The 14,074-nt window shown below is 34.0% G+C and overlaps 1 protein-coding gene across 2 annotated transcripts in view; it reads left to right on the forward strand.

Moving 5' to 3' along the window:
- The window catches only part of LOC149536733 (integrator complex subunit), a 111,637-nt gene that overhangs the window by 15,361 nt on the left and 82,202 nt on the right, over window positions 1-14,074 (forward strand). For both annotated transcript variants that reach the window (XM_089803192.1, XM_089803193.1), the window contains exon 3: window positions 8,892-9,106. In XM_089803192.1, the coding sequence (XP_089659318.1) occupies window positions 8,892-9,106 (215 nt within the window). The remainder of the gene's footprint in view (window positions 1-8,891; window positions 9,107-14,074) is intronic.

Here is a 14,074-nt window from a genome sequence, read left to right on the forward strand (position 1 = left end):
GACAAAGATCAGTTGTAAGCAGAGATGTCATATTCGAGGGAAACACTGCGTTAAACCTATCTACAAATATAAAAGAAGAGTCCATTACAGATTTAGATGAAAATCTACAAACTGAAATTCAGAGGGAGAACATATTAGAAGAGAATGATCTATTACCAGATATAGAAGATAGAGACATCTCCAATATCAAGAAAAGGCCATTATGGGCAAGAAAAATGATTGAAGAAAATAATGTTGAGCCAGATGAAATTTCCAGGGAAAGCAAGAAAACCAGAAACAAATCTTGTTATATTGTGTTAGTATCTAAGTTGACTAAATTTGAGTCATCAATTGTTGAAGAAGCCCTAACTTGTCAAGCTTGGAAAGAGGCTATGCTTGAAGAATATCAATCCATACTACAAAATGATGTTTGGGATATTGTATGTAGACTAAAAGACAAATCAGTTGTTTCTTCAATGTGGTTATATAAAATCAAATATGCTTCAAATGATAGTATTGAAAAACATAAAGCAAGGTTTGTTGTTTGAGGTTTTTCTCAAAAGGCAGGTATTGATTATGAAGAAACTTTTGCCCTTGTTGCTCGATACACTTCGGTAAGAACAATTATTGCAATTGTAGTAGCCAAAGGATGGAAGATACATCAAATGGATGTCAATTCCTAAATGGGGTCATTAATGAAGAAATATATATTGAACAACATGAAGGCTTTATTATAAAATATAAGAATCTATATGTGTGTAAACTCAAGAAAGCTCTTTATGGCCTCAATCAAGCACCTTGAGCTTGGTATGAAAGGATAGATAACTACCTCACCAAATTAGGATACTTAAAGAATGAAGCTGATCCTAACATATATTTCAAAATCTCTAATGATGATATGTTAATACTTGTTTCAATGGCTAAAGAAGATTCATATAATGGCTGCAAAACATATCTTGAGATATCTACATAGTACTATTGGTCTTGGATTAAAGTACATAAATGTTGAAATCAAACTTGAAGGTTATACTGATTTTGATTGGGCTGGTTGTTTCATAAACTGCAAGAGTACAACAGGATGTTGCTTCAGTCTTGGGTTAGTGATGATATCATGGTTTAGTAGAAAACAACCTACAGTTGCCTTGAGCTCCACCGAAGTTGAATACATGGTAGCCTCCATGGGAGCACGCGAAACAGTGTGGCTGAGAAAGCTATTATTTGGATTATTCGGAAAGAAATTAGATTCCATAGTGATTCATTGTGATAACTAGAGCTGCATCAAGCTTTTTGCTAATCCGGTGTTTCATAACCGCTCAAAGCACATTGAAACTCCATACCATTATATCAGAGACATGGTTGACAGGAATGTGATCAAGCTGATCTACACCGACACTAATGATCAAAATGCTGATATTGTCACGAAGCCTCTTGCAAGGATGAAAATAGAGTACTTTAGAGGTAAACTTGGTATGACAAATTTGTAAATACATTTGTAAATTTATATATATTCATGAATATTGAAAATTGGATTGTTTGCATAACTTGTAAAATGAAAGGTGATGATTTTTCATGTGTTAAAGTCACTATTGTAAGGGACGATCTTATCAATAGTTGATCGACCTTCTAACACCAAAAGTGTTGAAGGAAAGTGTTATCATTGTTCTTCGGGCTGGATTTTGCCAGACACCATGAAAAAATATTTTTATGGTTTTTGGGCCGGATTTTTCCAAAGACCATGGTTTTATTAAACCATTTTTCTAAGTGGTGCATAACCTTGTATTATATTTCCTTCAATTCCCTCATTGCTAAAGAGGGAATGTTAAGAAGATTAGCTTCATGGAAATTAAAGCAAATTATGTATATGTGTTGTTATGTATCTAATCAGTATATTAAACCTGATTATACACAGGTAAACTTGGTATGACAAATTTGTAAATACATTTGTAAATTTATATATATTCATGAATAGTGAAAATCGGATTGTTTGCATAACTTGTAAAATGAAAGGTGACGATTTTTCATATGTGTTAAAGTCACTATTGTAAGGGACGATCTTATCAATAGTTGACCGACCTTCTAACACCAAAAGTGTTGAAGGAAAGTGTTATCATTGTTCTTCGGGCCGGATTTTGCCAGAGACCATGAAAATCTATTGTTATGGTTTTTCGGGCCAGATTTTTTTGGACACCATAGTTTTGGTTAAACCATTTTTCTAAGTGGTGCATAACCTTGTCTTATATTTCTTTAAATTCCCTTATCGCTAAAGAGGGAGTGTTAAGAAGATTAGCTTCATGGAAATTGAAGCAAATTATGTATATGTGTTGTTATGTATCTAATTAGTATATTAAACCTGATTATACACACACACAAACACACACACACACACACATATATAGATTTTTATGTATATATATATATATATATATATATATATAATTCACTCATGCTTTCTTACTTAAACTCATTTGTGTGTATATATATATATATATATACACACACTTTCCATTATCTTCTAAATGCCGATCAAATGCATTACTTCAGTATGCCAATCATGCTTTGAATATCGATCATGTATTAACGGGTTGTTATATGCTCGTTGCTTATCATTAAACATGAACCGATACTTATTAGGTACAAGTCTTAGTCAAGACTAATGCATTGGTTATGAATCTATATGAATCTGTTCGTTGGGATTAAGGTAGTAATAATATTATTATTATGTATTGAGGTATGGTTACGTAGGGTTGTGACCCTACGTATATATATCTCAATGCATATATATATATATATATATATTGTGTGCATTTGTGAATACTGAAAATATATCAATAACAAAGGCAATACATTCTCAGGCATATTCAAATCAGCACGCGCGCACACACACACACACATACTGGAATAAATCAGAACATAGTTATTAAAGAAGAACTAAAATCTTCTCATAAGATTCATTATTTTTCAGTTCGAGTCTCCACCAATGAACAATCTTAAACTTTGCACAAACCACTACCTAAGGTAAAGTTCTCTTATTTTAGAGACAAGTTAGGTATTGTAGAATCTAAGACTTGTTGGAAACGAGTTTTAGCTGTGATTTTTCTTCTTGTTGATTAATAAAGTTTTAAGGACATCTATGATAACTCTTTCACCTATGAGGGAAATCATAGTGAACATCATGTAGTGAGAGTCCATAATGTCATCACATTGAGAGATTCCGTGATAGGAGTTGGATGTCATGTTGAGAGATTCCATGATAACATTAGGTTGAAAGAGTCTATGATGTAAATTGGCTATGATCCTTGCAGGTCTATCATGTTGAATTACTTCGTGATTTCTTTTTGCTGAATGTTAATAAAGTAGTTGTTCTTTTATTGTCATGTTGAGAGAGTCCATGATTGATAATTATAGTAAATTTCATATTTGCGAAGAGGGAGTGTTAAATTTGTAGCTTCATATGAAATTATAAATTCTTGTGTTATAAATCTCTGTTATGTTGAATCTATATCCATGTGCTCACCGCTACTTCAAACTATTGGATGTCATTGACTTACGTTTATTCATATATGCGCTTGCATACTTGAAGTGTCGTTTTAATGCCTCTGACTTGGTGGGAGATTTATTATTGTTACGTGCTGTTTTTGATGTCCTTATTCTGGTGGAAGACATTATTATTTTTAGCCGTTTTGGAGTAATTCATTTCGGCGGAATTTTGTGAAGTCTCTTCTTTATTATTATAGTCAGTTCTCTAGATTGCAGTGAATGCATCTGTTTAACTTCATTTTGTAACCGTTCTTCTTTATCTTTGAAAGGTCTATTGCCATTAAGGAAATCATAGAGGTTGGATAAAGATATCTTTCACAGAGGCAATATAAATAAAGAACATAAATGTTTTGCTTCGCTTTTTAGTTGTTTTGGTACTATGTTAAAGTTGTGTCTTATGATTAAGATGATCTTAGTTTTGGTGTGCAAACTTCTTTAAAAGTATTGTTAAAACTTCTTTAAAAATAAAACCCATAAATATACCTTTCTTACCTTCTTCTTTCTTTGGTCCATGTGACTCTATCCTTAGTTGGCTCTCAAATGAATTATTCCTTCTAGATTATCTCAACTCTATATTTACTTTCCAAAATTCTTCCTTTTCTATTTATAAGTGAAGAACAAAATATACTTTTTAATTTTTTCTTTTCCAAGAGTCACAACCTTTCATAATACAAATATTTTGAAAAGTCACAACACTTCATAGTTATAATCCTTTCAAAAAGTCACAACACTTCATAACTAAAATCCTTTGGAGAAGTCCCAATACTTTATAATCAAAATATTTTTGAAGAGTCACAACTATTCATAGTTATGACCCTTTCAAAGGTTCACATCTTTTGAATATCATTGATACCTTTTCAGAAAGTCACTTTCTTATTATCTTCATATTACTTTCTTTTTCCATTTTTCCTTTTTGAATTTCTCTCTTGCCCTCCTCTTTTTTCTTCTCTCTAAAATAAACTCCCCTCCCTTTTATATCTTAATTTTAAGGAGTCATGTCTATTTGTTAAATATCTCTTGACTTTTGATTAGATTTAGTTAATTTATATTATTCTATGTTATATTATTTATTTACTTATTTGTGTTTATTTTATTTATTATTAAATTCTATTTAGAAAGTTAACATACTTTCTACAATATTGTCTTATTTATTTAATTTTATTTCTTTATTTACTCATTGAAATTTTATTATTTTTTAATTATTTAAAATATTATACTAAATATTATTTCATTAATAATATAGATTAAATAATAATTATTTCCTAGTTTTATATTTTAGTATTAGTTTTAATATAACTTTATTATTATTATTTATTTAATAACATTGTATTATCTAATTATTATTAAAATTCTATCTTAAATTGGGGATATGACATTGCAACACTATCAACCGATAACATGAAGGCACCACCTTGTGGGCCAATAAGAAAATTACGATGTTGTTGTGAGGCAACAAGAAAATTGTACATTTGGTGGCACAATATGATTGAAACATGTGTAATTGGAATTTCCTAATTGGTAGAAGACAAGTAGGCACCACCTCATCATTTATCTTGTAGACTCGATCAATTCTTTGGTAATGAGAAAATATCTCTTGATATTCAACGTTACCAAGCATTCAATTGTGATGACATATTCCCAAATTGCTTTATCTTATCTAATTTTATCCATCTTCGTTCTTGGAAATTTTCTCATTGCTAGATTTGAACTGCTTGTACTTGCAAACTTGATGTCTCTTTTGATGTCTTGACTTTGATCCCCTTGAAGTGATGAAGTCTTCATGTACTTGGATCCTTCGAAATGAAATTGAACAAGTTGATGAAAATTTTCTATGATTTTTCTTGTTCCTTGTTCTTTGCTTTCTTGAATACCCTCTTGATCTTGATTTTGAATATTCCTTTCGATAATCTGATTTTGAACCTCCTTCTCATTTGAAGTCCTTGAGCTTGAGCTTACACTCTCCTTATTTGAAGTCTTGAGCTTGACCTTCTAGCATCCTTTTTGTTGGTGGGATGATGGAGGATTTGCATACCATCCATGCTTTGATCTTTCGATTTGCTTCCATGAATGAAGCTCAATTCAGTCTTCCCTCATTCAAGTTACCTTACAAAACAAAGGAAAAAGTGCATTAAGCTCACAAATTTGATAAGAAAACATGATCTTAGATTTTTCATTGAATTGGATTGTATCAACATCAAACAAGTAGGCAAAATGCAAATTTATCATGGATTTTCCATAGTCCAAAATCAACTTTCCTTTTCTTCGTGCGAATTTTGAAATGAAGTTTTTTTTGAATTCTGGAAATCCAGAAGAATTTTGCAATATGGTATACCCAGATTTTACTATCTCCCCACCTTTTAATTTCACATATTTTCTAAGACATGAAATTGCTGTCAAGGACGAAATCTTCTCTTAATTGTCCCCAATTCGCTGCTCTTGAAGAGAATTCACTTCCTTCTCAAGATATTTCACTTTTCTATACAACAGATTGCTACCTTCTTAGGATGAATTCGCTACCTTTTTGGAATGAATTTGGTGCTAAAGCGAGGAGGAGTTCACTGCCTAAAAGGCAGAGCTGAATTCGTGAAATGGATTTACTTTGTCTCCCTTATATAGGTAATTGGGAGTTTGGAAGGTCATGTCCATTCAAGAGGTTGACTTGTCATCTTTAAGCCAATAAAACATTTTATGTAATTCCTTTTCACCTCCTCTTAAGGCCGGCATGATGAAAGGATCAAAGGCATGTTTTCTTCCATTAAACATTGGTCAAGTTGCCCCTTCTCCTCTTTGATCAGTTTTCTTCTCTTTGGGCGGAAATTAAGCATAAAGGGAAGAAAATGGATTCATCTAAGGGTGGTGGAATCCGCCACTCTTACAAGAATTTTCTTCTTGTCTTTCAGTTTTCCTCCAACATTTCAAGACCTCTCAAAACTGATTTTATTACCATCTCACCTTCTCATTCCTCATTTACCTTCCCTTGCAATATTCAGGTTTTTTGATCATCATTTGATGAAGTTAGGAAGCAAAATTTGGTGCTTTTTTCATCATAGATGCAAGGCAGAAATTGGTAGGTGGAGAGGAGTTTCTTTCGCCCAAATTTATACTTCTATGTAAGTTGATTTTCATGTCCACACTTTCTGATCAGCCTCTTCTATTTTCATGCAACTTTGGGGGTCAAAGATTAAGTTTCAAGCACTAAATTATAGGGCAGAATTTAGCCTCGCTAGAGCAATTTAGATTCCTCTTGGGGTGGTGGAATCCATCACTCCAAGAGATATTTTCCTCTCTTCACCTCATTTCCCTCAAGCTCATGGTTTCTTATTAGTCTCGTACAGTCACTTAACTCCATTTTATTAATCATTGCCTAGTTTTGGAGGACTTTTTCATGTTTTCATGCCATGGAAGCAAGCAAAAATCAAGGGATCAAGAGTTTTCATGTTTTCAGACCATTGAATTCACCATGCCCATAGGAATTTTCCTCTCTGCAACTTGCTGTCTACACTTTGTAATTTTGTCATCTCAGAGGGCTGGAGGATCTATAAAATATAACATTTAAGTAGAAGTTACATTTTACTTTAAGTTATATTTTATATAAATGTTGTTAGGATGTTTGAGATAGGTTCTAGATTCATTGGAGTTACAATAAAGATTTTATATTTTGGAAGTTATAAAAAATTCCGAACTTAGCCAAATTTTAGGATTCAACAGACCTTCAACAATGTTACCCCTTACAACCTTTCCCGACTTTCTAAGGTCAAATTGAAGCTGGAACAAAGATTTTCAAATGGTTCCGACTCATTTCATCACAAATCACTTGGTTTCAACTCCACATCCTTGAATATCTTAGTCCAATTCTCATTCACATCGCAGATAGACATGACTTTCCAGCAGGCCAAAATTACTCAAACTCACTCTTGGACGTGGAGACTTGAAATGTTACCAATTAAAACTACCTAAGACTACCTAAGCTACTGCCGAAGCAAAAGGAGGGGGATCCCCATTTGCAATGGGACGATGGTGTGAAAACCTTGCAACAGGTCCCTGTGAAAGATCATGATCTTGGCTTTTACAATCCGAGGCTTAGCACAAACATCTGATGGCATATCTTTCCTATCACACTCTTGCTTGATCATCTTTGTCAACTCAATTTTCTTTGGTGATCCTTTCTTGGCAAGGCTACTTATAGTCATCTTTTGTATTACAACTTGTATTTTACCAATTTAGGTTGAGCCCCAACCCCCCCACTTTGTTCACTTTTTGTTTGTTTTGTTGAGTTTTTTTAAAATATCTTAAGGTCTTCTACCATAGTAATTCTGTTTTATAAATGCTTTTGCTTTTTGAGTACCACTTACCTATTTTTGGTAAGGGTTGAAAATAATTTCTTCCTTTCATTATTTTAGATAAAAAAAACATTTGAGCTAGGCTCTATGAATCCTTGTTGAGGATGATATGGTTTAATCATTTCTTCCTAGCCTCAAAGAGGTCATGCCTGACGCCAAGGGTCTTTAGTTGATTAGTTTTTTACAGTCCACAAGCTCTTGTATGGTTGTGACACAGCCCTCACCTGGCAGCACTACCTGAGCTTTCCTTTGAAGGCACTTAAGTGTTTATCCTTACTTACCTTGCAGGAGCAGGAATGCACTCTTCAGAATCTTGTTTATATTTGCCCATTCCTTTATTTGAATTTTGGATTGTGGGGACTTCAGAGAATTTTGCAGGTGCAGGGATGCACTTTGGAGAATCATGAAGGCATGCTTGGCAGATTTGAGTGGTAGAGAATTCATCACAGTTTTCCCTAATGCCATGCCTTTTATGTTTAGTTTACTGCTAGTTATGTTTTATTGGTGCATGTAACCATCTTATATTCTCTTTCTTTAGTTTTTTAACATTTTCCTTTACTGGTACTGTTTTAATGGGATGAATACAAATATAAGGAAACGATTACTAACTTTACTTCTGTACTTAAGAGGATCTGCAATCAAAATTGAGTTACACTTTTACTGGGAAATAATAGCTTCTGAAGCATTTAGCCACAGCATCTTATGGTTGAGGATGTCAATGAACATTTTATATTTATTATACTACTTGTTATAACTTATGATGTCAACCTATAACCGTGACCAGATGTTAGCGATCTTTTTGATGGATTTCTAATTTGTGTTTGTAAGCGGCTTAGTTTATCATTGTTTCCCTTTTGATTTCCTGTTCTTACCAAGGCTCTGGCAAATAATGACAAAAAATATATTTGCTTGTTTCTTGCTGGATCTCTTTTATCTATGATCTGGTTGATCTAAAATCTTAGTTCCATAAAAGTGTCACATTTATTTTCTTAAAAACATCTCTGTGATGTTCTCTTACTGCTTGTTAATATGCAGATATATGCTACAGAGGCAACTGCTAAGTTGGGCAAGCTGATGATGGAAGAGCTTCTTGCCATGCATTTAGAGTTTGTTCAGTTATATGGTCTATCGAATACTGTGTTACCTTTATGGTTGGACTTCAGAGAACTTGAAGCAGCATCAGTGAAATTACGAGAGAGAGTATATGGGGAAGATAGCATCGGTATTGGGAACTGGCACCCCTTATACAGGTATATGCCAACATTAATTGGTTTTGAATAAATGTTCTAACCTTTTGTAGTTGGAAGTACAGAATAAGCCGTGGCAGTATCTGTTTATTTGACACCAATTTCCTTTAACATCAAGTCAAGGTGGCACTGACTCAGTGTGAATGGACTGAAGATGACCTCAATCTCTTAATCCATGATAAAATGATTCATTTTATCTTCTCTTGGCATCCTTCTATTTTCTGTTCCATATGGGTTTTTATTTAAAACCATAACATGGTATTGGTTGAGAAAAATTTGTATAGTTTAACTTGTCTTCATATATTGATAAGTAGGAGATTTTCTATAGCAACTCAAAATGTGATGTCGCTCTCAGGATTCAATTGTGTAGTTTTTTGAGTCCAACTTATTGACCCATTTTTCATGAGTAGTTCATAACTAAGTTGTTGGTTCAGATTTGGGTTTGAAATTCTTTTAATTTTATTTGGATTGGTTTCGGATTCGTTTTGGGTTTGTTTGTACAAGGATATATGTTTTTCTTTTATATATATATATATATCCCCCAAGTTTCCGGTACGGGGACGACGGGACGGGTTTCTGGGATGGCAAATTTTTGTAGCGATTTTGGGGACGAGGGGGGGACGGCAAACGGGGATGGCTATATATATATATATATAGGGAAATTTTAAAATATATGTTGAAATTTGCAAATATACATGTCATTTAAACATTATAGAACCATAAAATACAACATTTGAATGCCATCTAGGAAATAATATCCGATTTTAGTATCCAATTGTCAAAATACATATCAATATCAGTGAACACTGAACAATGAATATTAACAATTGTCAATATCATAATGTCATAATAATAAACATGATAAATGTGAAAATCAAAATCAAAATATGCCCAAAGCTATAGGCCCAACGGGTAGAGGGCTGCCATAAAGTCATAAGTATCAATGTATCATAATCATGTTCATGTTCAACATTAAAAAAAAAAAACCATAGAAAAATGAAGCAGCCTGCTGCTCGTATTCTGCCTTTTAGGACATTTGGAGGGGTGGGGACAACTTGGCCAACCAAGTTGGAGGCTTTAAATTTTTTTTTATGTTAAACTTTTTAAATTTTATGCAAACAAAAAAGGGGGACGGCTAGAAATACCCGGTACGGAAAGGGGACGTCTGGCCGACCAAGTTGGAGGCTTTAAATTTTTTTTTTATGTTAAACTATTTTAATTTTATGCAAACAAAAAAGAGGGACGGCCAGAAGTACCTGGTATGGAAAGGGGATGTCTGGTTTGGACGTCCCCTTTTCGTACCGGTTACTTCTGGCCGTCCCCCTTTTTCCCCTCAGGCATCCCCAAGTTTCCGAGACGTCCCCTGCATTTTTTCACTTTTTGGGGATGGCTAGGGGACGTCCCATACCCGCCCCCCCCGTCCCCAAAACGTTGGGTTTTAGGCCAGGTACGCGTCCCCGGGGGATATATATATATGTAAAACAGTAAATAAGTTCATACCCATATGCTAATAATAAAGCAAAATAGCATATAACACCATATATATTGACCATTTAGTGGAATGACATAACAAAATGCCAAAATACACCACGATATCAATGTTTCAGTTCAAGAATAATAATGTCAACATTAATAATCATCCATCACCGATCAAATATCATAAAAAACCATAAAAAAAACCATCATTATCTTGCTGTTGCAAATTAGAATCACAAATAGTACCACTAGCATCGGTACTAGCAATGTCAGCCTCAGGAGCAGCTTCAACATCACTAGGTAGCTTGTAATCATCAGCATCAACTACAAGTGCATCAAGGTGGGCAATTGAATCTTCCAACTCCAATGCTTGGTCTCCCCCTTTTTGTAAGCATTGTCTTCGTGTGCTGCAAGCCTCAAGTATGAATCTACATAGACCAAGTCTTCTTCCTTCTTGGAATGTAGTCCATTGCATTTTATTGAGTCAGTGGAATATGTACTCTTGTTACTCTCCGACAATGACGAACTAGGAACCTATCAAGATTTTCAATTTTAAAATTTGAGAATTAAAAAGTTTTGAATAAATTAAAAAAAAAATATAAGTTCAATATTAGTCAACGATAATTTAGAAATTAGAATCATAAGAGTTAAGAATGAACTTGTGATAAAATTTTGATGGCAACGGGTTGTAGGCACTGGTACATTTGTCCATGGAAGAATCACCATTTATGAGCATCAACATTGTTCGTCTTTAAGAGCCTCAAGACCACAATTATTGGTACTTATGAAACTCGTGAATTCAGACTTTACTGTAGGTCCTATGTGATTGGGATAGAGTCTATGAAGGGCTGCCCTGTACCTGTGAGCAACTTAAGGATTTTGTATTGGGCAACTCTAGTAGTATTCTCCTTTAAGACAGATTGACCATAGCACCTAGCGCTCAATGCAAAGGCAACGAGATGCAAAGGGGTAGTCATTTTATTCATCTCTCTACCATGATTATATGTAGTTTCGTAAAGAATTTTTGTTCAGGATCTTGCTCTTTTTCACTTATGATCTTTTAAATATCTTCAATCATGGAGTCTACGCCATCATATACCTCACCCAAGCAAGGCCTATCTTAGTTAGTGAATTAGATCATGCTCAATGTATGCTCAATGAACTTCCGGAGGTGCTCAACACGATCACACCGAGAGTCATCCAGTATCATCGCCTTAATGGAAGCTGCCCTGGTAATATTAGATTGCCTTCATATACTCCAATTAGCATTGATTACCATTCTAGACATTGCCTCTTTGACCTTCACAAGGTGCCTGAAAACAATATTGTTGGAGGCAAAATGGGTTTCATCAACCTATTTTAAAATCAAAACAATAATAAATTAAAATCAAGATTAAATTTAAATTTGAAAACATAGAAAGTTTACCAAACTAAAGTCTAAACTTATAAACATATTTAAATTTTAAATAGTTTAACTCATAGATTAAAATCCCTTCGAGAAGTGGTAGATATCTCTACTTCTTGCAAGAACTTTTCCAAAACGAGAAAACTTAAGGTTTTTTGGCGAGAAATTCAAGTCGAGAAGACCTCAAATTCTCGTTGATAAGTTGGCCACTTCTCCACGATAAATCAAGAACTTCTCGCAATAACTTAACTACTTCTCTCGGGCATTGGGACACCTAGCGACTTGCCCATTCGTTGTTTGTTTTGCAATTTTGAGTGTTTGGAGGAGAGCAGAAGGGTTTTGGCAGAGAAATAGTTTTTGGAAGCCTTTTAGATAGATCACAAGTGGATTTTAAGCAGATTCCGGATTCACAAGTTTTCTAAATTCTTTTTCTTTTTAGTGGGAAGGGGAAGAGGGAGACGTAGGTTTAGTTTCATATTTTACTTGACATTTGTATTTGCTTATATTTTTACAAAAACAATTTTCTATTTCTAGTTTTCTTTAGAGTTCAGAGTCTCTAAATATGGCTGCCAGCCATCGACATTCACATGAGGATGCAACTTTCTTACATATTGCATTTATATATATCTAGATTAGTTTATTTGGTTTGTTTACTCATTTATTGACTCATTATATGCATATACTTATTTTCAAAAAAATGCATTTCTTATTAAATTTACGTCATTTTTAAAAGTCTTGATATTTTCCCAAGAAGCTGTCGATTTATCTTTGATATTTATCTTCAAGAGCTCCAATCTCTAGAATTGTCTAAATATGGCTTGCGTCATAGGGTGGTTTGTGATGAATATTTGAACCTCCTATGCATCTTCATACATTTTTTGATCCACTTACTTTTATTGCCAATTTTGTACAACATTAGGTGGAGTGAGTGGAAAACACAAGGTGTCCTAAAAATGTGTTTGAAGTGCTCCTCAACCAATAAACCGGTAGCCCTAAAATTCTTGGCATTGTATGTTATTACCTAAACAACATTTTGAGGGCTAATTTGTTCAATGGCTTGGATGAGAATGTTTTGAATGAACGGACCGTCCTTCACCTCCCCTTCACAATCCACAACTATCAAAAACATTGCACCTCTTGTGGATATTGCAATAAAATTGGTGAAAGAGCATTTTCTTGCATATTTGCATCCATTAGATATTATGGACACACCTGTTTCAATCCATGAATCCTTGATGGGCTACACAAAAGCCTCTACATGGATCACCTTTCTATCCAATAAGTGGTACTCAGCTTCTCATGACCTAGGCCCTTGAATCCTTTTTGAGCTTGATTGATTGATCTTGCCATTTTTTGCCAATACTTTGAGTGAACAACATTAAATGACAATCCATTTGCATAGATGCATCTCGCTATATCTTCCTCGACAATGTGTTTAACTTCATTCTGAAATGACATTTCCAAGGGCCCCTTTGCTCTCTTATTTGTCACTAGTTCTTGAGGAGCACACAAGAATGGACGACCTTCTGCAAGTTGTTCATTGGAAGTGAAAATTGAAGCCATAACTGTTGTTTTTGTTTTATTTCTAGATTTTTGCAAAGGACGGGAATGTGCATTCCCAGCTGCTTCGTCTACTTGTTTTTGCTCTTAAATGTAATTTTTTCACAATATGGTTTGCAAGAAGGGTTTTAGGCTAAGTTACCGATTCTGGTTTTGATGTTGATGCGGGTGCGGGGTGCTGATGCGTGGATTTTGTTTTTTGGGATTTTGGATGTGTTTGGGTGCGTCCGTACATAAGTGTGTATATATATATATATACATATACATACATGCATATATATATGTAAAGTTGTCAACAATAATTTATGACAATGTACGCTAACAAATACAAGAAATATTAAATATACAAAAATAAACCATTCATTGAATCATTATCATAATCAAATTGAAATAACAGTAATGTCTAATTAGTAAATCACTCAAGTTCAAGATTCCCATGCAATTTGAATTACAAAATCAAAACATAGTTCATGGTTCAATGTTGATCAATCAAGAGTCAAGGCCCAAGATTCACAAATCACATTCAGTCA

The sequence above is a fragment of the Cupressus sempervirens genome, chromosome 10 (genome assembly GCF_028749045.1).
Source record: "Cupressus sempervirens isolate cs-2001-9-10 chromosome 10, ASM2874904v1, whole genome shotgun sequence".
Classification (NCBI taxonomy): domain Eukaryota; kingdom Viridiplantae; phylum Streptophyta; class Pinopsida; order Cupressales; family Cupressaceae; genus Cupressus; species Cupressus sempervirens.